General features: G+C 38.6%; 1 protein-coding gene across 24 annotated transcripts in view; it reads left to right on the plus strand.

Annotated features, from left to right (window-relative positions):
* The window catches only part of NRXN3 (neurexin 3), a 1,019,488-nt gene that overhangs the window by 448,416 nt on the left and 545,190 nt on the right, over positions 1 to 25,882 (plus strand). For all 24 annotated transcript variants that reach the window (XM_027672731.1, XM_027672716.1, XM_027672707.1 and 21 more), the window contains 5 exons: positions 812 to 931; positions 6,379 to 6,760; positions 8,117 to 8,307; positions 8,820 to 8,993; positions 24,224 to 24,343. In XM_027672731.1, coding sequence (XP_027528532.1) covers positions 812 to 931; positions 6,379 to 6,760; positions 8,117 to 8,307; positions 8,820 to 8,993; positions 24,224 to 24,343 — 987 coding nt within the window. The remainder of the gene's footprint in view (positions 1 to 811; positions 932 to 6,378; positions 6,761 to 8,116; positions 8,308 to 8,819; positions 8,994 to 24,223; positions 24,344 to 25,882) is intronic.

Below are 25,882 nucleotides of genomic sequence, written 5' to 3' on the forward strand. Positions count from 1 at the left end.
AACTGTGATGGGTGAGCAGCAAAACTGAACAAATATGGGTAGCACTAATGCTGTTTTCCCAGGAGCATTGTTTGCAAGGGCAACTGTGGTATAACCTTTTGAAGAAGAAATGGTTCCTCTTTTCCCTTTGACCTGTAATTCAGGAGGTGAAGTAAGCACCTCAAAGCTAGGATTCTTTGACAAAGAACCTTAAAGCAATCATCCAGGTTGGTGAGTGGTTTTCTTGCTGTGATTATTTTTTTTAAGGGATTGGGTTTGAAGTTATGTGGGGCTTTTTTGTTGTTATTGGGGGGTTTTGGGTTTGTTCTTCTTTCTTTTTTTTTTTGAGACTGAAACCAACCTGGTGTTTGATACCGAAGTGTTGAGAGACCAGGGTGTTTAACTTTGAAAAGAATCCCAAGTACCTTGGGGATGTTGTAAATCCAGATTCTTAGAAGAGCAGAATTCTGCTGTAATGACTCCACTCTAGAGACATTTCAGTCATCAGCTTGTTTTCCTATTACTGCAGTGTGTTGTACAATGTGATATTTGGAAATTAGTACCACAGGACAAGAGAGATTTCTACCTGTTTTAAATGCATGTGACCTCTGGGCTCTGTGGAGGACGGCACTTGACTGAGTGGAAGCGTTTGTGACCCTGACTCCAGTGAGCTGGGAAGGTGTAGGTGTGAGTGTTGATTAGAGGTTGTAATACACCTATACAATCTACTGGTCTGTCTCACACCAGGTTGATTTTGGTGACTTTTCCCATTGAGCAAGTACTAAGCTGGTGGGGGTTTGGCTTTAACTGCTGTACCTATCACCATCCCCAGGCAAGGGACCTGAAACTCTTTATGCTGGGCAGAAACTCAATGACAATGAGTGGCACACTGTTCGGGTAGTTCGGCGAGGAAAGAGCCTCAAGCTGATCGTGGATGATGATGTTGCGGAGGGTAAGTGTGATGTATGACTATTTTTTGATCATTATCTTTGTATCTCTATTCCCAGTCTTTCCTCTGCCATTATGCCCCTTCTCCCTGTTCTTGTGTGTATCTTTTTTTCCCCTCTCTTTCTGTTACTACTTGTGTATTATTTAGTGTTACTATATTGAAAACAAATGCTCAGGTCTGAGAGACTAACGTCTTGGCCAGCACCAGAAACTTCTGTGACAACTATAACAATATGAAATATAAATTTAGGGGACAGATAAACTTACATACCTGAGACTGCAGAGGTGTTAAGCAGCACTCGCTCTTGCTTCAGGCTCTATTTGTGTTAGATGTGAGTATACCCCATTCCTGAGCTGCAAATGTGATTTCCAATGCTGTGGAAATGAAGCCAAGGCTCTCCAAACTTTCCTCTGCACAAACTTGTCCTTTGATAAACCAGTATTCATTACATGTGTTAGAGAGCATGGATTTATGTCTCCACTGTTCATTGTGTGGGTGTGGTTGTTTAGGGGTTTTTTTGCAGTTGGAGGTTTTTTTGTTTGTTTGTTTTGTTTTTTTACCCAACTTCTTGTGCTTATGGTTCAGAGCCTTCTGGAAGAAAAAGCAAACAAAGTAGTGTGTTCTCAATTTTTTTTTTAGAGGTTAGGGAGGATTCTGGCTCACCAGAGTGTATCATATCACATTGAGTATGTCAGCCCTTTTTTCAGATAGCTTTTTGAGCTCCTGCTTCTTTTTGCAGAGAAATGTAGTTGAAGGGAGGAAAGAAAAGGTCAATCACTCAGGAAAGCTGATGTCTCCCAGGTTGAGATTTGCATTGAAATGATCAAGGTGCTTTGGATTGATGATTTTAAAATTTTAGACATTACACTTTTCTGGTCCATTTTTCCATAACTGCAAGAGCCAGAAACTTTATTTATCTTTTTTTGAAGGTCTAAAATTCTCACAGTTGTAAATAACTGTATGAAGTTGGTTTTTGAGGAAAACAGCAGCAGCCTGAAGGCTGGTAATAGAATCAGAAAGAACAGGAACCCTGGATTCAACACTGATGTGGGTATGTTTATTTAGTTGTGACCCATGATGTTTTGCCAAAAGCTGAAGCTTCTACTCGGAAGGCAACTAGAAGTAATGGCTGCTGTATGCAAAAAGGTTTTTTTGCAAAAAGCTTTTCCTATATCCTATCTCTGAAAATAAGTTTTTTTAATTCTGTATGAATGTGATTAATTAAATATTGTAGTAATTTAGATTATTTGGAAAGCCGTGAGCCAGAAATTTGAAATAAACCAATAGAAATGGGTTTGCAGTAAAATGGTTTGAGGTATGTTTGCCCTCTGAAGTAAATATATGCTGTGAATTTGCAAGAGAGAACAAGAAACATACGCAAGAAAAATCTTTCCCTCTGATTGTTGGAAGACAACTTTGGGGGTGACTTTGTCAAAATTAGTTTATAGGAAAAATAGATTTTATTTAAGAGGGAACTTTCTGAGTTAGTGACGTGCTGGCAAACATTTAATCCCTATTACTTTACATTGGAGAACAATTCTTCTAGGATATGCTATTTTAGGAAGCCCCACGAGGTGGCACTCTTTGCATTACTGAATCGATCCCCAAAAGCCATCTGTTTTTGAAGTCTTTTTTTCATGGAACTGAGTTTATAAATAATAATGATACAATCCTATACCAAAATAGGATACGCATATGCACATGTATATGAATTACATAATTAAAGATGCATTACAGCTAAAAATATCTGTTAAAAGAATGCCATCATGTCAAAGTCAAAAGTCAGAACAGCCAGAGTTAAGATTTTCTGTGCAATCTGCATCCCACTTCCTTGGGCAGATGATAACAGTCTTGAGTGATGTGGTCATATAGATTTTTCCACAGGATTCTTGCTATCTTAGGCATAGATCAGAAGTCTAAATTGGGCCCCAGTAAAAATAAACAGCCTGTTTGATTTCCATCTTCTTATTGCTTGTTTGGAACAATGCACACCAGCTAAGTTTTGCTCTAAATATAGAGCTGGGGTTTTTTAATTTTATTTTATTTTATGTGTGTATTTTGTGCTGCTCGTCAATATATTTATACAGAACTAAGAAACTGCAACTGGATTTATTCCCTTGTCTCTTATGTGAAGCAAGTGGGCATCTTTTTCCCATTTTACAGGTCTGGAAACAAGGCACCAGATTAAAGTTGGATGTATTTGGTACAAATTTGGCATGATTTTTCAGTCATTTTCATCAGAAAGATTCAGCATGTCTTTAAATTAGATCCTGTAAATTAGTTCAACTCTGCTACCTGGAGAATTAGGTCTAGACAATTAATGACCACTGATGAAAAATTTGTAATGAAGTGTCTGACTTGGCTTCCTGTAGGACATCTAAGGCAGAAACAGAATCCAATTCCTCTGGACAGCATTTTGCTGTTTAATCACAAAACCTTCATCCCACATTCCACTCCACCTTAGAACATTAGTGATAAATGAGATGCAAATATAGCAGATATATTTCACCCTACAACATCGTGCAAACACCCAAATACCACTTGAACTAAAGAGCTTCTGATTGCTGTAGTAGTTACAATATTCTCTATAGAGCACAGTGGAGGAACTGGAGGTGAACTCTGCAGGTGGGGCTGATAGCTAATGAGATCAGAAAATACTGGATTTCATTCCATGATTTCCTAGGATATTGCATCTCTTTTCTGATTCTGCTCTTGTATTGCCATGTCCTTTTCAGCCTTTCACTGAAATACCCTTAACTTGCTATACTACTGTTTCTAGCACTATCTCTTTTTTCCTAAGCTAGCCCCAGTTTTCTCAATTTTCACCTCTTCTAAGATTCTGGTCTCAGCTCTTCTAACCTCCTGCACTCCATTTTTAATGCCCCCTATATTTGGGTTCCCTGTCCCAGCATACTCCAGATTTCCCAGTCCTGGCTTTTCTCTCCTTCAGGCCACCACTACTTCTTTGTGTTTATCTAACTACAGAAAAACAAAGAAGAAGAGTTTTCTTGCTCTTGGTCCTTGACATGTCTTAGTTTTATTTTTCTAATTTTTTGAAGTAAAGAAGTAGGATTTTTTAAAAGAGACTCTTCTAATTTTATTTTTAAGAAAGTACACTTCTGGTTTGGAAAAAATCATAACTTTTCATTTGATAACACTGAAGCTGAAACAGCCTCTAAAAATCACAGTAGTGGAAGTGAGTAAGTTTGTCTAAACAAACTTCTGAATATACTGTTTCAGTTTCTGGGAACTGGTCTTTTTCAAACTAAAATAATATTATTTCTGGTAAAGAACTGTTCCAGGATTTAAAATATTTGCATTGGTCCTGACACTTGAATTTCTGAAAAGTCGTAAGTATGTGACTGTCTTCAGCTGCTTCTAAGTTTGATCAGCTGTATCTGCTTGGATTAAAGCTTTCAGTGGTATTTGTATAATTGCCTTTAATTTTAGATCCACTGCTGAAATTGGGAATAAGTGAAAAAATATATTGGTTTGTGTAACATTTTTTCTTCATATTTGAAGTAGATACTTGAAAACATATTTTCTAATAACTGTGCTTGTTTGCTGTCTTTGCATAAAACTTGATCACATTTGGACAAAGTATAAACTGAAAAATTGTATGATCATGAGAGGTGATTTAGGAATATTTCAGTGTTTCCAGAGGCTCTAAGCAAGAAAATGACCATGAGTTTATTTAATCTGACTATTTATACACTACAAGCCAGAATGTATCATCCAAGTGTCTTTTCAAATGTGTCCAGCTTTCCTTCTGCCCCCAAGAGAAAAAAAAAGATTATGTTGGCATTAGTAAGAAAAGTCTTGAAAGGGCAATTTTTAAATTTTTTTTTTTTTTTAAATGCCATGGAACTCTCTAGGTAAGAAATGCAAGGAGATTTCAGGGGAGAGCACAGAATATGAGAAAGCTTTTAAGTCCCAGTTGATATAACCTGTGGGAAATAAGAGGAATTTGTCCTGGATTCGGTTATGGTGGCTAGTGTGATTCCCAGGTGTAATGCCAATGACTCAGAAATATCTCTTGCAGTGATGAGTTGAGAGTTGTGTATATATGCTTACTGACCAGAAGATGCAATCAAGTAGGATACTGTTGCTAAATTTTGTCTGTCTGCAGCATGCTGGAAGCATTTATGCAGGTCTTTATCCAGTTGTCAAATTTCACAAAACTAGTGTGAATTTAAATGTTTTCATCCCTTGTGTTTTTTAAACCTGGTAAATTTGATCAGCATGTTAAAATATTATTAGAGGCAGAGGGACCAACAAGCAATGTGAATAAGAGCTTTGGAAAACCTTCTAAAACGAAGGACTTTGCCTGTGCAGTGATTACGATGGTGGACAAAACAGACTTGACTTGGGGAAAATTAATTTAATTTACTGCCAATCAAAAATAGAGTTGGATGGTGAGAAACGAAGACAAAAAGTAAAACACTGCCCCCCACCCTCTCTTTTATTGAGTTGACTCCTTCATTCCTGACTCTTACTTGCCCTCACCCAGTGGAGCACAGGGTGGGGAATGGTAGCTGTGGTAAGTCTGTAACAGCTCCTCTCTGATTCTCCTTCCTCCTCATACTTGCATGTATGACTAAATAATTAAAATTACCTTGATGAAGAACTGTGGAGGACTACAATAAGGTTGGCTGAAAGGGTTTTCATTCTGATGTTGCCCAACTTGTCTTTATAGCATACTGCTGTACTTCATATGTCTGTGTGGGTTCTGTGTCTGCACTGGTGCCTAGACACTTATTGAAATATTTAAATACGATGTAAGAGTAGTCCAACATATTTGGTATACTGAATAGCTTGGATATTTTAATTGAGAGGTTAAAATCTGTAATGATGTGGCAAATAGCCCAAGTGGTAGGCTGGCGATTTAAATATACAGAGGGCTTTTTGCCTGTTGCATTCTTGTGTGTTTCCCTCCTGCTGTGCTTTTAAGAGAAATAACATCAAGCCAAGCACCAGGAGAGAACAACAGAAAAAATATTAGCAATTTTATGATTGTTCTCACTTCTTTCACTGCTCTATTTATATTAATCTATGTTTATCAAATATTTTCAGGAAACGCACTTGTAAGAGTTGTTTCAGAAGTGTATGAGTTGTTTGGCAGATGAGTTGTTTGTTGGATCAAATACATCACTGCAGGCTTTAAGGGAGAGACCTGGTCTTCTTCACAAACAAGGAAGTCTGTGAAGCACGGGAAAAAATAGAGAGCTTACTGCCCATGGCCCTTTAGACCTGTCTTTTCTGCCAGGTTTTGGCAACTGCTAGATTCAAGTGTCTCCACCAAGATTCTATACATTCTTTCTTATGCAAGCTATCAACAGTGATCAGATAGGATTAAGTTAGTACTGCTATTAGTCTGGAAATTGGAGTGTGAAGGGCTCCATATAACCTATTACTTATCCCTGATGTTCCTCCTTGTTTCTGTCCTTCAGGCACAATGGTTGGTGATCATACCCGCCTGGAGTTCCACAACATTGAGACAGGGATCATGACAGAGAAACGGTACATCTCTGTTATCCCCTCCAGTTTCATCGGCCATCTCCAGAGCCTCATGTTCAACGGGATGCTCTACATTGACCTATGCAAGAATGGTGACATTGACTATTGCGAGCTGAAGGCACGCTTTGGTCTCCGCAACATTATAGCTGACCCTGTGACATTCAAGACTAAAAGCAGCTACCTGAGCTTGGCCACCTTGCAGGCTTATACATCCATGCACCTCTTCTTTCAGTTCAAGACCACCTCAGCTGATGGTTTCATCCTCTTTAACAGTGGTGATGGCAATGACTTTATTGCAGTTGAACTAGTCAAGGGGTAAGTGTCCGTGTTGTATTTTACCAGCTTATTTAGAGATAAACTTACTTATAGATAAGCTTAAAATGCTTGTACAAAGAGAATTCACCTCATACTGAAGTTGTATTTGTTTGCTGAGATGTAAGACAAAGCACTTAAACATAAACACTAATCTTAAGACTCCGGATTTTATCACTGACTTCCTCCTGTGGCTGAGGCAAAAACACTTTTATAGTGTGCAGCATTAATATTTTAAGTTGTTTGGATGTAGCTGGACTAATGTTTTGTCCTGTTAAACCTCACAGCTTAGCACAGAGGAGGAAAAAATGTGCTGAGGGCTCTGTATCTCTCTTCTCTGCCCACTTCCCCTTTTTTTTTCCTGTAATACTTATTTTTCTGCCAACTTCACTGGAGGGGGAAAAAAAGGATATGGGCTGCTGAATCTGTATTTCTGCTGGTGATATTTGAGGAAAAGCAAACTCAGCTTGCTTTTGAGCTGCTATATTCTTTTTAAAAGACCAATAGCTTATTTAAAAAAAAAATGCTTTGTTAGATGAACAAATTTTTATCTCTTATGATTTAGTCATGGTAGACATGTTTTCCACAAATACAGTTTAGTAGTCCTGTTTATTTCAATTCAATCTGTTTCATTTTTAACTTTGCACATACTTCTTAAGTGGGACATTGAGTAATAGAAAAAGCACCAGTCACGAGCTCCTGGTGCACTGTTGAGAGTTGAGTTTTGTTGTCTTTTTTTCCTTTCTAAATAGAATACTTCTCTTCTATTCTCAGGTGAATTTCTGTGTTTGAACTATATAAATAATTCAGGGTAACACTCCCGTGACTTCAGTCTTCATTAGGGTCTTTATTTTTTGCCAAAAGCATTGCTAATTGTTTTCTAGCTGTTTGAATAAGCCTAATGTAAATTTACTAAAATATTTCAAGTGAGTTTCCTGATTAACTTCTTAAGAGAGTTATGAAGAACTCAGAATGAACCTGAGGAATATATTCCCCAAATAAGCATATCTAACATTGCTCCCCAGTACATTTGTTGATATTACCAATTTAAAAAATAATTATATTCTCAGGCAACATTTGTATGGATCTGCAAGAGCTTTGTGGAAAAAGAGGAATGCTTTATGGTTAGGATCTGATTATTTCAAATGTTATAATCTCAAAATACTATTCCTTACACTTTAGTGGAAAGGAAACAACTACATCTTTTCAAAGCAGTGGCTAATATTTTGGCTTACTAGAGCTTTCTAACCCAGAGATACTTCCCTTTGTGACTTTTTTAAGTATTAGCTCTGGCTAGAATAAGAGTCAGTAGCACTGGAATTCTTACACAATTTTAACTAGCTCTTGCTATGTTTACAGGTATATACACTATGTGTTTGACCTTGGAAATGGACCTAATGTTATCAAAGGCAACAGTGATCGTCCTCTTAATGACAACCAATGGCACAATGTCGTCATTACCAGAGATAACAGTAACACACACAGCCTAAAGGTGGACACTAAGGTGGTCACTCAGGTTATCAATGGTGCCAAAAATCTGGATCTTAAAGGTAAACTCTACAAGACTGACAGTTCCCCCCTTTATCCTTGCACTAGTAAACAAGAGAAAACTTCAAATAACCATGCATTACAGAACAGTAAATCTGGACTTTGCTAATTTTGGCTGTCAAATTAATTTTTCTCTTTCTTGTTTGGCACTTCCTGTAGGAGCACAGTTTCTCATATTTTGCTTTTTCGGAACTTAATTGTCATCTTACATTTTTTCCTAGTTAGGTAGCAATTACAACTGGGATTATTGGTGGGGTTTTGCACGCCTTTTTTGTTTGGTTGTTTGTTTGGGTTTTTGTTCATTAGGCTTGTTTGTTTTGTTTGTTTGTTTTGTTTTGGGGTTTGCTTTGGGTTTTTTTGTAGTAAAGAAGGCAGAAATGACTTCTTGCACAATATCTTGCTCTGCTTTTAAATTTTTCTGAACTTTGTTATATTCACATTTGGTGACAAGGAAAGTCACTCTAGAAGGTGTGTAACTTGCTCCTTCTTGTACATTTACCCCTCTCTCCTCTAGGTGATCTCTACATTGCTGGCCTAGCTCAAGGCATGTATAGCAACCTCCCAAAGCTTGTGGCCTCACGTGATGGATTTCAGGGCTGTCTGGCATCTGTGGACTTGAATGGGCGTTTGCCTGATCTTATCAACGATGCTCTGCACCGCAGTGGACAGATTGAGCGTGGATGCGAAGGTATAACTGATTTCAGAGAAGTTTCACTCTCAAGCACTCAATTCTTACTTCATTGCTGCCCTCTGTGCATCTCTTCCACCTTACTATTAATTTCATTAAGTTGCATTCATTGCAATATCCTTCATTACAACTTATGTTTTCCAAATGCAGCTATTTGCTACAAGTTTTCTTCCTACAAGAGTGGTTTATAAACATTACAGTACTCTTAAAATACTTTGAAAGATGTTCTGAGCATTCAATTAATTTGTGCTTCAGAGCACCCTTTTTTGCGATTCACAGAAGTAAGTATTTCAAAGAACAAGTAGAGACAGGGGAAATGGAAATGGAAGGTAGAAGGAGCTGAAGGATAAAGACTGGACTAAAAGAGGAGTTCATTTTTGAGGAAGTGGACCTCCAGTGAAAGCAGTGGGCCCATTGCCTCTTCTGCCTGGAAAACATTTCTCTTCTGTATTTTCTCTTTTCCAGCCAGAATAGAACTAAATGTGATGAGTTACTTTTTGAAGCATGTAAATAGTACTGATATCCTGAAGCCTCTTTAAGAATTTACTGTTCCTGCTAAGCTCTCACTAATTAAAAGAATATTGACATCAGCAACACTGACTCAGTAAAATGCATGTGGTTTCAATTCCCAAAGCACTTGGGGTACTTAGCATCAAAACCCCCAAGGTTTTGCTCTCTGGGTTAAATGACAATCACCACTGTGTCTAGTTCCACTCAATACCAGTCTGCTGTGTTGGCTACCAGTCACTAGAAGAAGATAATTTTTTTCTGTAACATTGGTATGCATGTTTGCTAAGAAAAGATGTATGTCCTGAATTGATCCTTCAAAAATTTCATAAAGTTAAATTACTCCTTGGTCTTCTATCACCTACGGTGTCAAAATTACAGGTTATATCATGATGAAGTCATACCATTTGTCAAGACTGTCACTTCTTAGGATTAAAACTGTCATCTTAGTGATATCTTTGAGTATTCATGAAACACCAAACTGGCAGTCCTATTAGATCTGTTCCCTTGCTTGTGTCTGTGTTCTGGTTGGCTGGGAGCTCTTGTGCCCCAGCCCTCCTTCCACACTTGGAGAGTAATACTCTGGTTTGTGAGAATTTTGTGTCCTCTCACAGGAGCTCACTGCATGTCAACTTCCACTTCACAGCACTGGCAAGTGCCACACAGCTGGAGGATGGTTTTTTTTCCATCTTTCTCTCTTTTTTCTTAATAGTGTCTGTTAACCACACTATTCCTTGTGGAAATGAGCACATTGTAGCAGAACTGGTGTCTTTGTCCGTTTGTGGCAGACCCAACTTGTCAAAAGAAGTGCACCTTTTCTGTATTATTTACAAGGAAAAAAAATGCATTTTAGGTTTTTGAAAATGTCAATTCTATTTATCCTTGGTGCACTGAAAGCTCCTCTTTAATATTAGTGATTTTTTGGTAATTCTTCTGTTTAAAATTATCTTAATCCATTGGCTGTTTAGCTGTCATGTGATATCTACTAACTCTCTGTCTTCAGAAGACCTCTCTTTAGACTAACCTGTTGTTCTGTGTGTGGCTCAGAAGCAGTGTCATGATGCTTTCCCAGAAGACTCTTCACCATTATTAGAGCTATGGTGTTTTCTTCTCATGTACCCAGTGTAATTCTTTGATTTAGTGTCCTCTTAATGAGATTGCATAATGCCACTGCTACTCTCAAAATGCAGAATGTGGCACTTACTTTGTCTGTGTGCCAATATGGTACCAGCACAGCTGCTGCCTGAACATGGAGATTGGTTCACTCTTCGAAATATCTGAAATGTGATTTCTCCTTCTCTTCTAAAGCTCTTCAAACAGGATTCAAAATTTGAAAGATATCTAAAGAAATGGATGGTAGGGTCAGTGATTGCCTTCGTTCTGCCTTTGGAAGAACTTGATCTTCCAAAGCAGTGCCCATGCTGTCTTCCCAAATGGTCCCTGCTCAGTACCAAAGGAACTGCTGAAGAGGAATGCATTCTTTTTGCCAACATGTTTAGGATTAGTAAAAAAACTGAGAATTTGGTCACCAGAAAACTGTTTCATTTGTTGGTTTTGTTTGTTTGTTTGTTTTTTAATTATAGCAACCCATAAGGCTTCATCTCAGATCTTGGCTGCTGCCTGCTGGTGCCTATTCTTGCAGTTGCCAGTGAAAGTCACACCTATCTTCCTTTTCTCTAAGGAAAGAAAAACACAAAGCATGTTCAGTCCTTCTTTATGTCTCCCTAGTTTGCTTCCATCTCACATGATCTTGGATCCAATCTTAACAATGTGTTCAAGGGCTAAAGTCCCAAGCAGTCCTTGCTACCTCATGGTGTTTAAATACGTTTTTAATAAACAATTGCAGGCTTTTTGTGTGAATAGTTGTGCTGTGTGTTGATTTGCCAGACATGTCCTTATTTCATCGTGAAGGGCGGTGGGACCACATCAATGATGAGAACATGCATGCTTAAAGAAATGTCATTCCATCCCCACATAGGAATCTTACCTTTCAAATCTGGTGTGAGAGAGATTTCTGCTAACGCTTGTCTCTTATTGCGGCTTTGCTTTCAGAAGCAGAGGAGATTACAAGGTGGCAGCTGTTTTCTCAGAAACTGTCAGTTTGATCTCAGGACAGAATCAAAGTATGTGTAGAGGAACGAATCCTTGAGAATAGTGGAATGTGAAATGTAGGTCAGGAGACAGAGCTGTACCACTGAAGACACACCAGCATCCTGTTCGTGTTTGTTATCTATGTTCATGTATTTCAGTACCCTACTCCATACCACCAAATTCACAATTTTTAATAGGAAAATTATATTCCTTATTGTCTTGGTGCTACTGCTACCTCATTTTATTCAGTTTGAGCAAGCCATTGAATTTCCTTGGCCACATTGTTTGTCTCGTATGCTTAAGCATAATTCAACCTTGCTGTGCAACAAAGCACAAACCTGTCGTGTTACACAATTATTTGTGTTCCAGTGATAGGTAAAGCGGTGCTTCTACTTGAGTGGGAAGCACTTTCAGTAAATTATATTTATATTTTAATGACATACTTATAGGAGATCTTTTTCCTTGGGATCTGAAGAACCCTAAAGCATTCTTAGTCATATACATACAAGTCATTCTTGAAATGCAGACATTCTTGAGACTGAAATTTGCTGGCATTTAATGGTATATAGTAGTGTTAAAAAAAAAAGGCAGTTCAAGACCTAAGGCAAAAATTACTTTATCTCTGGTGGCCTATTGGTTCAATTCTTATAATTTCTTTAAATTATCTATAGTGGGATTTGTTTAAGCTAGTACAACTAAGTAACCTCTTCATCCTGTTTGTCAGGTGACATATCAGCTTCCTTTTGCATCATGGTTTATTTTCATTACTCTTTTGCAATTGCCAAAAAAGCATTTCTGATTCTTTAGGAGCAACAGGCAGCTCTTCACAGATCTTGAAGGTCTGGTCAGATCTGTAGTTGGCTGCTTGTGTTTCCCTGGAAGGTATTTTGCAAAGCCAGAAACCACCTTGCTTCCTGGTATGTTCTGGTGCGCTACACACGTCTGTGAGGACAACATGATGCTGAATATTTGTTCATTTTTACAGAGTATCTTGAGGTCTTGTGCTAACTGCAGCTATCATCACCATCTTTTGTGTGACGAGGGCCCTTCCACCTCCTACCACCCCAAAAAAGGGGTTGGCAAGAGGGCCTGAAAGAAAAGCTGCCAAAGGTAGGGAAGTGGTTAAGACTTAAGTAGTCCTTGTGTCAGTGTTGGATCAGGGTACTGAAAACTCTGAAGAGACAAAATCATTTCTCAGAAAGGACTTGAAGTGGGGGGGGCCTCTTCTAGTGGAAGCTTGCAAGCAAGTGTGCCACCTACTTTGGGCTTTGCTGTCCCCACCCATAAAATTCATCTGCAAGGTATTGTTGTATTTGTGATGAAAGAGTGAAATTCAACTGTGTCTTTTCAGACCACTTTGAAACAATGGGTGGAGGCTCCTAGAGATTACCAAAGCATTAGAAACTGAGGAAAAGAAGTCTTCTATCAGGACCTGGTTTTCTCCAGTCTCCATCTCAACAGCTATGGGGGGGTGGTTGGAAATTTTTATACTCCTGAGTTTGCATGATACAGGCTATTTCTATGTCAGACATACACAGTTTGAGAGAAAAGATGTCTGCATTATGGTGCGCATGCAAGAGTTGATATATGGAAGAAATTGTTCCAGGTGACATCCTTTCCCTTCTTGAAAGTAAATAATTTAAACTTGAGATAATCTCTTTACTGGACTTTTAAAATCAATTCTTTTTTTGCTGAGCTCTTCATTTCTGGTCTTAGTACTAGATGAATGGATCAGTTTATTCCATCCACAAAAGTCTAGACTGAGTGACTCACTGCATTTTCCTCACTGGTCCTGGAAGAAGTTAAGCAGGTGGCCAACCTTTTGAGGGATTTAAAGAGGATGCCTCCAATATTAATGAGTACTTCCTGCATTTCAGGTGTTTTTTCACCTCTTTATTAATTTGCCATGTGTTCTCCCATGTTTTCCTTCCTTTTATTTGGACATCCTTATGTTGCTTACCATGGGCATTAGAGCTATCTGTAATGTAACTGCACATTCTAAATGTGTTCACTCCATTTTGCCCCCAACCGACCAAACCTAACAGAAGTGCTTAAAAAACATTTTGTGTCTTTTACAAGGTGGTTTTTTATGTGCATTAGAGATGCTGCTTCTTCCTCACCTGTTCCACTGATAACAGCTTCTCACAAAGGAGAGTGATTATTATTAAACAGGCTGACACTGTTCCAGATGTTTTGGGACTTTTTTTGTCCTAATTTAATCTTCTTTCCAGATCCTGCAGTAAAATCATAATCTTTTGCAACTTTCCATGAACTAGTTTAGTTAACCTTTGGAATTCACTGGTGCATGAAAAGCATGAATGACACATACAGGCTGGATAATCAGAAACACATTTTGCATACTAAGCAGTATGTGGAAAACAGAAAATATAATCTCATGCTTAAAATCTCACAGCAGGATAATGTCAGAAAAGTTCACCCTTCATCTGCTTAGTAGAGAAACTTCAAATCTGGTCATACTCCACTTTCTCTCTGGAATCAAAGGTTGTCCACTGAGGAGTGGAGCAGTAATTTGCTCCATGATGGTTTGACATCTCTCCTATTCCTTCTGCTTTTGTATTCCATTCTCATAGTGCTACTGAAATTAAGGAACAAATATGGGCTTTGCTTCAGTTCAGCTACAAAGAAAATGTGGAGTGGAGCAGTAGGAAAAGTACTTGTTTGTTATAGAGAAATTGTTGGAATAAGTGTTGAAGATGATGCATGAAGAAATTAATTCTTCTCCTCTTTCTATTCCTTCTCCCTTTCTTTTGAATCTTGTTCAAGGAAAAAGGGATTTTGTGGCTTTATGTAGTAAAGCAGTTCCAAAAGGAAGAAAAATCTGACTATCTCAGAAGGGAAGGTAGTTGCCATCTTGAGTCATTCATGGGCTGTAAAATGATAGCAAAAATTCAAAATGTTAAACTTCTTAGGAACCACAGGAAATGGTATCTGTACATGTCAGTTCTAATTTATTGAGTCGTAAATGTGAAAGGGAGAACTACCAATCTCTCTTCAGTATCAGCTGTGACATTAGAATTTTTTAAGAACAGAAGGTTAAGAGGGTAAGTGTGTACTTCTTAAATACCCATCTTTTGAGCAATGAGGTAATTGATTTGGTATTTTCTTGTTCCTATTGTTCTGTGTAATAGAAATATGTAACCTTCAGTGGCAAGGGATTCAGGAACTGCTGCCTATGCTCCCATCTTTGTGCTCTGCTTTTTCCATGCTGAAAGAGAAAACTTAGAATCAAGGTATAACACATCAAAAAATCTATGTGGCTTCCTTGTAAACTGGACTCCATTGAAAAAAAAAAAGAAACTCTGTGCCTACATGGAAGAGCATCAGTAGTATTGTTTTGCTATTTATTGTTGTTTGATTTTCAGTAAGTGTATTTGGATCTTTAGACGGTCAGACTTAGTAGATTTATGATTCTCTTTTGCCACATGGACTATGATTTGACCACAGATAACAAAATCATTCCCACCTAGGTGAAAGAATGAGCTAGTACTCATCATTTTTGTTGATAGCTCTAATGACATTGAAGAAGACTATATGAGTCTAAAACCTGAGCTGTCTGTTTTCCTGTTGATCCAAGTTTTCTTAAGGATGTATTGAAATCCATGAGTAGGTGACAGCTTGTGAGGGGGCAAGGTTTTACTGTCACTTTATATCCAGTGTCAAGTTCAGTTCTTGGGATAAACAGAGATTGTTGTCTTACAGAGTAATCAGTCCCCTATGGTTTTCTGGCAATAAATCCACTTTGGACAAAAAGCTGGAGCAATCTGTGCTTTTATGGAAGACAGAGAATTTAAATTCAGATCCAGAGTCTGGATATAGAAACAAAAAAAAATTATGCTTGACAGATGCACTGAAAGTCAAATAGATTTTTTTTTTTTTACTTTAATGGATTCTAAGTATTTCTCAAATGAGACAAAATCTCTCTTAAGTTATTGTTAAGTGCAGAGAGATAGGTTTAAGATAGTGATATTTTTTCTTCTCTGTGTACTATCTGTAAATTCTGTGGGTTTTTTGTGTGTGTGAATGAAATGCATTTCCTCTTTTTATTTGGTTTTGTTATCTGTTGGTTGGTTGGTTGCATTAAGACAGTCATTGTCCCTCTGTGCCTTGTTGCTTACATTTTAATCCCTGCATGTATTGATTATGCATGTTGGCTGTGATGGTTATATCAATTGCATTTATTTATTCACAGTAATGTCACCCTGGTTTATCTGCCTTCATACTAACCTGTTGTTTGGGGTTTTTTTGCCTTTTTTTTTTGTTTGTTTTTTGCTGACAAAGTTGGGTTGACCAAAGCTGACCTGCAAGGTAGAGAAGGTTGTTCTTTCCCATTACTGGTTTGAACTGAAAGATGCTTTTATGTAGCATTTGGTGCCTTTTACTGGATGCAGTCACATCTCTAAGACAGTAACAGAATGACAAACCCTAGCCTCTGTGGAGGGCAATATCTGGGTTGAAGAAGGACACAGCAAACAATGGAGGTGCTTCGGTTGACCTGGGGGGTTTGACTGTATCAGAATCTGAATAGCTGTAAGAGCACCAGTTGATTTCCTGAAAAGCCTCACGATTCTTCAGGCAAATAGCTACTATGTATAGAGACATAGAAGACCCTCGGAGCTTTGCAAAAGAAAAAAAAAATGAGTGAGATCTTAAGGAGTGAGATCAGGAGGTAAAAGCTGGTTTGTTTTTTTTTTAACTTATACTTTGAATAAAGCCCAAAAACCAAAAACCAACCAGAAATAACTTTCTGGAATTTCAATTAAAAAAAAAAAATCTCTAAACTATGAGCTCCTTTAATATTTAGAATGGCATTTTACAAGCCATAATCTGGGCAGGAAGGGCTCCTCTCCATAGGAAGGCCAACACAGTGGCAGAACAGAGAGCAGCGCATAGGAGCAGCAGTTAACACCAAGGGGAATGAGGAGGCCCCTTCTCCCCAGTCTAGAGTCCGAGCTGCAAAAATTACAGTTATTATGTGACACAGAGCTCGTTCCCCAGCGGCTGTTGCTGCACCACGATGTCAGAGGCTTCCACCCAAACAGACCTTCTGACAGTAGATGTGGCTTTGCAGGCCTCTAGTTGTGAAGAGTGCCTGGTGCCTGTCCAGGAAGCTGGGGCTGAGAGTCATCTCCTCTGCAGAAGGTGTGTCCTTGTTGAGGAACTGTGTCACCAGGTCAAGGAGTTATGCGGGGAAGTCAGTAGGTTGTTGAACATTCGTGAGAATAAGAAAGAAATAGATAGGATATTCTCAGAGACCATGCAGACTGTTTCCGTGGGATTTAAGTGAGGAAACGTGCCTATTAGAAGTTAATAGGTCTTTGATACTAGTATAACCGGAAGATGTTTTCCATGGCATTGAAAGTGTATCCTTTTAAATATCATAGTGAAAGTATACTTCCCAACTCATCTGGAGAGACTGCAATATGGAGTACAAATTAATTTATTCCAAAGTGTTATGGAAGTCAATAAAAATGTTCCTAATTTTTAATGGAAAATGAGACAATGGTCTCAGGTATAAGGGGAAGTCAGGGGCATTGGACAGTGTCTCTGTTTAACAGTCCTGAAGCCACAGATGGCTTCTGTTGTGATATCAGCTTAGTGACCTTGAAATTTTATGTCTAAGCCAAAGGTTTGGTCTAAGGTTTTATTGTGAGAGAAAACATGTAAAATGTTCCTGTTGTGTCACTCTATAGATAGAGACTTCCCAACATTTTTCATATCACTGAAATTAACTTTTTGAGACTGTAACCATGTGCTTCGTAAACTCAGTTTCTATTCGCTGTGTTTACCCTGACAACCTGGTGATACTGCTGACCCAATCTAATGTAATAGATGCAATTTTCAGATTAAAATATTCCTGTTCTCTATTCCAGGTATAGGCAGATAGCAATTACCTTTCCTTCAGGATATCACGTGTGTGTTTAGGTAGGGTTTGGCATTCTGTGGCTCAGTAGAAAAGGATAAAAATAATTTTGGAGGAATAAGGATATTTTAATGGATAAACAGTTTATCACTGTAGCAGTTGTTAATAGACAGAAGCATATTAAGAGACACCCTCTCACCCAACAGGTAATGATACTGACAGTTTGTGGTAATTTTAGCAATCGGATGCATACAAAACATTGAATCTGAAAGATTTGACAGCCTCCAGGTAGGCAGAAGTTAGTGTGGTGTATTTTGCTCTATGCATGTGGAGAATCTGACTACAACTGTGTTTTGTTGGCATCTCTGACCTATTCCCAGCTGTAAAAAGTTGAAGTACTGTCTTATAGAGGTTAGGGATTTAGAGACTGTTAGGTGCTACCCCTTGGGGAATTCTGAAGTTAATGTAAATGAAAGTGGTAAAAGATGAGACTTGAAAGACTAGGAAATATATGCAGCCTGTGACTGATATGATTAAAAAAGTGGCCTGGAACTACACTGGGGTGTAAATAAGTTTAGGATTAAAGTGTTCTGTGCCATCCATTCAAACTGTGGCAGTGAATTTGGGATTTGGTTTAGACATCAGCAAGGATCAAATCTCTCTAACTGCAGTCACTGTTGTTCTTTCTAGTCACCTATGTCCCCATCAGAATTCAGAATGCATGCACAAGAGTTCCTGCTCAATTTCTGATGTCCATTGAAGTGGATACAGCAGGTTCTGGAACAAACAGATTTGTTTGTTGTTTTGATTTTTCCAGACTTCTGAGAACCTAAAGGTTTGTCAGAGCTGCGAAGATTATTCCAGCCCAAGCTCAAATTGTTACAGAGGTCTGAACCCTATAGGAATATTTTCCCTTCATATGGAGACACCTGATCAGATTGAAGCCTAAGGGAAAGCATTTGTCTTGAGTGCATAATGTGGATTATTGGCTTTTCAGGAAACCAACCTTTGCTAAATAGGTTTGGCTATTTCAGAGTAGGCCATGAGGCTTGGTACTTTTGTACTGCTGTGATTTGCATAGGAAAGGGTGTTTTTTCAATTGGCTGTATTTTTCTTGTTCACATACAGCCCTTTCAGTTTTTCCTTTCTGCTTTTAGTTTCTGTGTCTGAATGCTGTTTACTTCCTCTACTTCATTTGCATACTCCCTTTTATGCAGTTGATTTTTTGTTGTATGGCTGGGGTTTCTATTGGTTTTGGGGTTTTTTTAGTTCTTCCCTCACCAGCATGTGTATGAACATGTTGTTCAAGACTGTATAGGTTGCTTAGAGATGAAGAGTGGAAGGGTGACAAGAGGGAGGAAGACAGGTATATGCCAGGTTTCTTGGGGGGAAAAAAGATCCATTCTCTGTGGATTGCTATTGCTGCTGATTCCCTTCTCCTGTCACCTTGAGATCAATGTGCTTTCTGTGGGAGAAAGCACATTTGTGCATATTTGTTATTTTAACTATTCCCAGTTCCTGAAGTTTTCCAACCAGCCACTTATTTGGAACAGAAGGATTCTGCATCATAGCTGACATCAGGTGAATGAAGCGTTCAGGTTCTGTTGAGGTACTGAAATAAGTGGCTGCATTTTCAGAGGACTAAAGAATGCTGGCTTTTGAGTTATTTCTGACAATCAGTAACTTTAAATTTGGAACCTGACAGATGTCTAACCTTATTTAGGTGATGAAAGGAATGATGAGTTCTTAACAAAATATGAAACTGAGAGCTTGAAGAGATGGCCTTGCAGTCCTTGAAAATCTCTTTGATTTTTGGGTTCTGGTTTGCTATGTTAGTCTGTGATAGTTCTGCTTTCTACTACCTGTGACTCAAACTACAGGATCCAACTTTCTGAATCATGCACTGAACCTTGAGTATACTTTAGTTTACTGTGCAAAGTAAATGTTGACATACCACCAATATGTATTTGATAATTACAGTATATGTGGTGTGGTCCATCCCATGAAGTGATAGTTCCTTCAGATTCAGACTCAGTTTTTCTCACTTTTTATCCAGAAAAAAATATTTTTTCCAAATTATTCTAAAATTGGAAAACTTAATGGGGTTAACTTCATTTCTTACTTAACCTGCACTGAGTGAGTCCTTGAACAGGTTTATTTTCTGCCTGATGCATATCGTTTCCAAGACCTGATGTCTTGGAAGTTCAGCCTCTCTGAGCTGAACTGGTACTGGACATTAAATTAAGAAAAGCTAACTGCCTCTGGTTATGAAAGAGGAGTGCTGGCAGAAGTATATTGTAGATCTATCATGAGTATAAATTGATGGTAACATCTGACTGGTAGTGGTAGAGATACCTTAGTGCTTGATGGCATTTGTAATTTAGGAACTGTGGGACAAAAGAAGCACCTTATTCTGCAAAGACTGAAAAGATGTCTTCCATGTATTAGTTTCCTATTGCTTCCTAACCTCTTTGAAGATACAAGGGGAAAAGATGAGAGCATTTAGGGAGATGGAGAGTGAAAATGGGCCCATGTTGTCATTGAACCATGCCTGTTGCAGATCTTCATCTTACTGAGAAAATAATGTTGACAGAAATGGTTGATTCCTTTCAATAACAGTGAATTTTTGATGTGTGAAGGAAGGTGTTATGTATGAGACAAATAACGGTTTGCTTATCTTCATGCTTATTGCTATTTGTGATCAAAGCATGAAGCAGTTGTGTAATAATCCTGTAGCTGCTTCATAAAGAGACTGATTTCTCATGTAACTGGAAAGAACAATAAACACAATACTATCTTTTATTCCTGAAGTTGCTTTTTCTGCAAAGGGCTTTCCAACAATACAGAAGGAATGGCTTTTCTTGCCAGTGAAACACACCTATCTGTGGGATGCAACATGGCAGTTTTAGCACCATGCAACAGAATTTTTTTTAGTTTCCGGACAAAGAGAAACCTACCATACAGCAGGAAAGAGGGTAGACGAAGTAATTTGTCCAAGCAGAATATGGATAAGAGATCTGGCTGTTATAGTCTTCTAAGGCGATTTTCTTCAAATACTTAGTAGTAAAATAAACAAACAATACATCTGGATAGGTAACTTTGAAGAAAAGTGTAGTACTGGACTCCTTCCCAGGGAGGGAGGTGCAACAAATCTCAGATCCTGCAAGTCCTCAGATACTGAGCTGTTCCAATAAAAATTAGAGATGCAGCATAAGATCAAAAGGACGTAGTTGAAGAATTCTGCTTTGCCATCTCAGTTGGTAGGCCTAGTCTGGACAGTTTGAGACATAGCAAGTCACCCTTCTATCAGGGATGCTTTTCTGCACTGGGGACTTTTCCACTTTGATTCTATACCTACTGCCCACTCATTCTCCTCTCCACTGTACATGTGGCATAAAGAAGGCAATGCGCCTAGCCCAGCTACAAACAGACAACAAAATCAGAGGTATTTCAGATTATCATGTGAAGACTGGTTCTGAAGCTTTGCTTTTAAATACTTTGACTTCTTTAAGTGTTGTCAAAGGAATGAGATTAAAAATAGACCTGAGCCCTGATGGCATCAGTAATTTAGAAACAATTCTACTGCTTTATATATAAGTTGTTTGTCATCTTCTTTCCTTGTTTGTTAGCACTAAAGGGCATGTGCGTGGTAACACAATCTTCATGTTTTATAAGCCTTTCTGTGCTTCTATTGCTTTGCTCCCTAATCCAAAATCCTAATCTCCTGTGACATCCCTATTAGTTGCTCTGATCAAAATTCTGTTGCCACAGATGGAGGATTATGACATCAGGCAAGGACTGTAAGCAGTAGGGGTAAATGAACTCTCTGAGACAAAGGTTCTTTTATGATGCAAATGGCCCATAGTATTAAGGAGTGAGGCAAGGTGTAACATCTGTGCTGTGCCGTCACAAGTGACTCTAAAGATGGCAGATCAGGCTTCAAGCTTCCTTGTGGTATTGTCAAGCTTTCAAAATTCCTCATTATTGGGGTTTTTTATTTTTCTTCTTTTTTTTCCCTCTGACTGCTGTGAAAGTGCTGTTCCCGTGTTCACAGTTGGTTACTGTAAAATACAATTCAGAAACCGTAATACTGGCCATGAATTCAAGTACTTCGGCTCTCTGGACTTGCTCACTATTAACACCTCAAGCCACAAGTATGAGGCCTCATGCAGACTTATTCCTTGAGTAGAGTCCTTTCTCTTGGGGCACCTAGACAAAGGATATGCCCATTGTCAAGTCCAGTTACTGATTAAAGAAGAGTGTAGGAAGAGTGGAGAATCATTGTCATTGAAAATGCTGTTCTGCTCTGCTTCTATATAATGATGTTTACAGTTGATACTGTATCAAGTTTGCATAGATTCACAGTTACTTTCTGGATTTATTTTTAAATATATGTATATAACTTGCTTGTGTATACCTTTAGAACTATTGCCATTCATATTTCTGGTTACAGGTTAGATGGTGGGATAGTGATGTACAGGAAGAGGTATCAGTTTGTCATTCCTTATCCTCAGATAAAGAATCCTCAGAATTCTTTATCCTTGGACATTTTAGGCAAAATGACAACTAATATTCTATTTCAGATTGTTAAATGTCATCCCTGCTTTTGCTGGGCCAGAGTAAGTCTGAAGCAAGTGTCAGATCACAACCTGATGCATGTGTATCTATATATTTATGCCCATCTTTTACAAGAGTAAAGGCAGGAGGGAAGTGTGTACATACATGTGCCTTCCAGCCCACACTGGAAAGTCTGTCAGCTTTGTTGTAATCCTAGAAGTGATCTGTTAACTTCACACTGTGCCACTGAGACCACTGGGATTTACATGGCTGCAAATGAGAGTCAGGTGGGTGGAAAGAAGAGGCGGAGAGGAGGAGAAAAGTGTTGAAAAATGCTGCTCAACTTTCCTTCAGTATGGCAACATGGGGTTTTCTTGCTGTGGCTGCTGCTGCCGCCTCTTTTCAGTAGGTGAATTTTCTTTCAGAGATCTTGTTGTTTTCTTTTGTTATCCACACTTATGCTTCTACCTAGAGGTTTTGGGTTTTGTAGGTTTGGTGTTTTTTTTTTAATAGTGTAATAAATTTTGGAAGAAGCTCAGGTCTTTGTTAACATTAAGTGAAACTCTGCCAACTGATTCACACATTCCTTCTCATTGCAAGAGAGATATCCTGCAAAGAAACACAGATAGCTAAAAAGCTACTGAAATTCACCTATTCTGTTCTCACAGTGGGGAAAGGTGATCTGGTGGGAAGAGCAGGAACCTTGCACCAAAGTTATGATGGTCCCTTCCTGGCTTGGTCTTTGAATTGTAGGAGGATCATGTTCTGACATGAGGCTTCCAGTTAGATGTGGATTCTACAAAGGCTTGTAAATATGGAACTGCCCAGGTACACAATATGAATACCAAAGAAATACTGAATACTTCAGTGAAATCATTAGGGATGTTATCAGATGGAGGTTGAAGAGTTTCATGTTAGCTAAAGATATTTGAAAATGCTGTCTCCATTTTGGTATGTCCTATCTCATCTATATAATACTGATGGTAGTGTTGATGTGATGAAGAAATAAGAGTGAAGAGTAGGATAAGCCTCATGGAGTTGCTGTCATCTGTGATGACAGATGCTGGGAGGGATTGAACAGTGGTTTCTTTGTCTTTGTGGTATTGTCCTAGACTGGAAGTGGCTAATAAACTGGTCTCAGGCAGCCTAGCCAGTTGATCCTCTTCTCTCTGCTTTATTTCTTTTGTTTCTTCTTCTTTTCCAACATTTGCAGGATACAGAATAGTAAGTACCTCAAATGTATTTGTACATTTTATTTGAAGTACTGCACAACAGGAGTGGCATACCTTTGTCTAGAATGCTGGAGATAAAACACCTTTCCAGGAAGTAACTTCTAAACTCATGTTCTTGTAATCTACGACTTGCAGCTTCACACCTGTGCTCAGATGATTCAGAATCCAGCTACCTCCTTGTGGATGTCATACTAGCTGTCATTCAGATTTCCTCTGTTCTGAAGATCACTTTTTTGCCTATTGCTTGGATTTTTTCTTTGCAAGGTTTATCTGAGTAGGATAGCAACTGTTAGCTGCAAATCACAGAACAGTGAAAGGCTATTCTGTTAGTAGTGACTGCTTCCTTCTCTGCTTCCCTCAAAGGCATCAAACCACTCCAGAATAGAGAAGTGTTGTGGACTAATGTCATGCCCTTCTGAGGACTTTGTTGACGTGTGTCCAGAGGAACCTATGTAATACCACTGTTCACAGCTATAAAGCAAAGTTGTAGCCAACTGAGGCTTCAAAACTTCAGTTTTGGGGTTCTTTGGATAGGATGAAGCATTGTACGTGGGCTCATTCCTAGCCTTCGTTTCTACCAGGGGATTAAACTTCTAGGGAAGCAGGACAACCTGGCCATGTTTGTTATCCTTGCATCACACCATATTTTACAGTAAACTTCTTTGAGCAAGCTTGGAACATATGACTTGGGCCTGCGTAAGAGGGACTATGTTCCTGTTCCCTCTTCCTTCTTGCACTTTGTTACAGATTGCTGTTTTGTTGTGAAGTGTGCAGTTGTCTTTGTGCTCTTTCTTCCTGATTTTCTTGCATGTCCAGAAATGGAAGAGTGTTTGGTTAGTGCTTTTTCTCTTCTGCATGAGGTTCCTGATGGTAATGGTAGCGATTAATTGAAGCTTTTGTGGGCCTGACCAAAGTGATTCTCTCACCTTTATTTCACCCTTTTCTTGTCATCCCTTCTCCAGGACCAAGCACTACCTGCCAGGAAGATTCCTGTGCGAATCAGGGCATCTGTAATCAGCAGTGGGAAGGCTTCACATGTGACTGCTCCATGACTTCATATTCTGGGAGCCAGTGTAACGACCGTAAGTAGACTTTTCCATTGTATTGGTGAGCTGTGAGTTCTGACATTTGGGTGCACAGAGAACACATGATGAGTCATTCTTTCAATTGCAATACCAACGTCAAAGCCAAACTTTTTTTTCCTGGAAAGTTTGTATAAAGCATACAGCAGGTTATTTTCTTTTCTCGTTAAAATGAAAATGTGCAATTCGGTACGTGTGGGTTTTGTTTGTGTTTTTTTTTCTTCTCTTTGAAAGCTAACTCAACCAGGCCAATGGTAGTAATTGATGTTAATGGAATTCCTGGTTTAGAAGAACCAGGACTGACTTGCAGATATTGTATGTAATATTTACACAGGTAAAAAATGGCTAGGTTTTCTGTACTGAATTGTGCTTTGATATTTTTATTCAAACCTCGGTAAAAAAGACATGGAATGCCTGTAATATGAGTAGTGTTCTACTGAAATACCGGCTGTATGCTAAGATGAAGTATTGGGTACTGTTTGCTAGAATGTTCAGTTAAAACCAGTGATCAGTTAAACATACAGCAGCACTGTTGTGCTTCTCAGCATATTGATTTGCTTTATCTCAAAACATTGGATGTTCTTCTTGGCCAATTGTTATTAAGATCTCTGATAAAATAATTGAATAAAACCCTTAAGTCTTCCTTTAGGGGGCAGATAATCAGCTTTTTGACATTCCCTCTGCTCATCAAGATTTGGCCTTTACTCCTGCCTGGAGGGAGCATATCAGTTCAGCTTTACTGTCTGTCTATTATTATTTAGGGTGACAGTCCCCTTCTCCCTCACTGCTCCAAGGCAGGGAAAAAAGGAGCACATTATGAATGGTGTAGTAAGCACAACAGTAGGCTTCAATAATTTGGTTCATTGTGTATGTAAATTTTAAAACTAGAGAAGATTCTTACAGTCCACTCTGACCACCTGCAGGTCAGAAGCTGCTGCTTTTCATTAAGGGTATTGGTGGTAAAATTTATTGGTGGTACCAGCAAAGTTCACTCAATATTGGTTTCACAGCACTGTCATATTTGCAACCCTTCCTCTAAAAGTCTGAGACGTGGCTGAATTGATGGCACTTTTGAGATGTAGCTGAATTGATGGCACATATGACAAGCTGTTTAGCACATGGTGACAGTCTGTTTCTTCTGAAGGCCAAAAAGCCTACTTTTCCAAGTTATTCATGTGTAATGTTGCCTGCATTGGTCTCCCATTTCTCCCAGCACAGTTCTCCCAAACAAATATTGGAAAGGCCTATCAACATTCATACTTTGACAGTGGCTGTATGAAAAAATTACTGCTGACACAGATTTTTAAACAGTAATGCCATGCCTGGTGTTTTGTGATGCTCTGGAATTCAGAATGACTTCTTTGGGTCCAGAAAAAAACGTTTCATATTGGAGTTACATGATCTAGTGCCAATTTTCTGCAGTTTTGTTTGGGTTTGCTTTTGTCAATTGGACACTCACTTTCCCATTCTCAAACTACTTGTTCAGTCATTCGGTTTAGACTTGCTAAGCATAGCACACAAACGTGTTGTGTGAAAGAA

The sequence above is a fragment of the Neopelma chrysocephalum genome, unplaced genomic scaffold (genome assembly GCF_003984885.1).
Source record: "Neopelma chrysocephalum unplaced genomic scaffold, ASM398488v2 Primary Assembly neopelma1_24, whole genome shotgun sequence".
Lineage (NCBI taxonomy): Eukaryota > Metazoa > Chordata > Aves > Passeriformes > Pipridae > Neopelma > Neopelma chrysocephalum.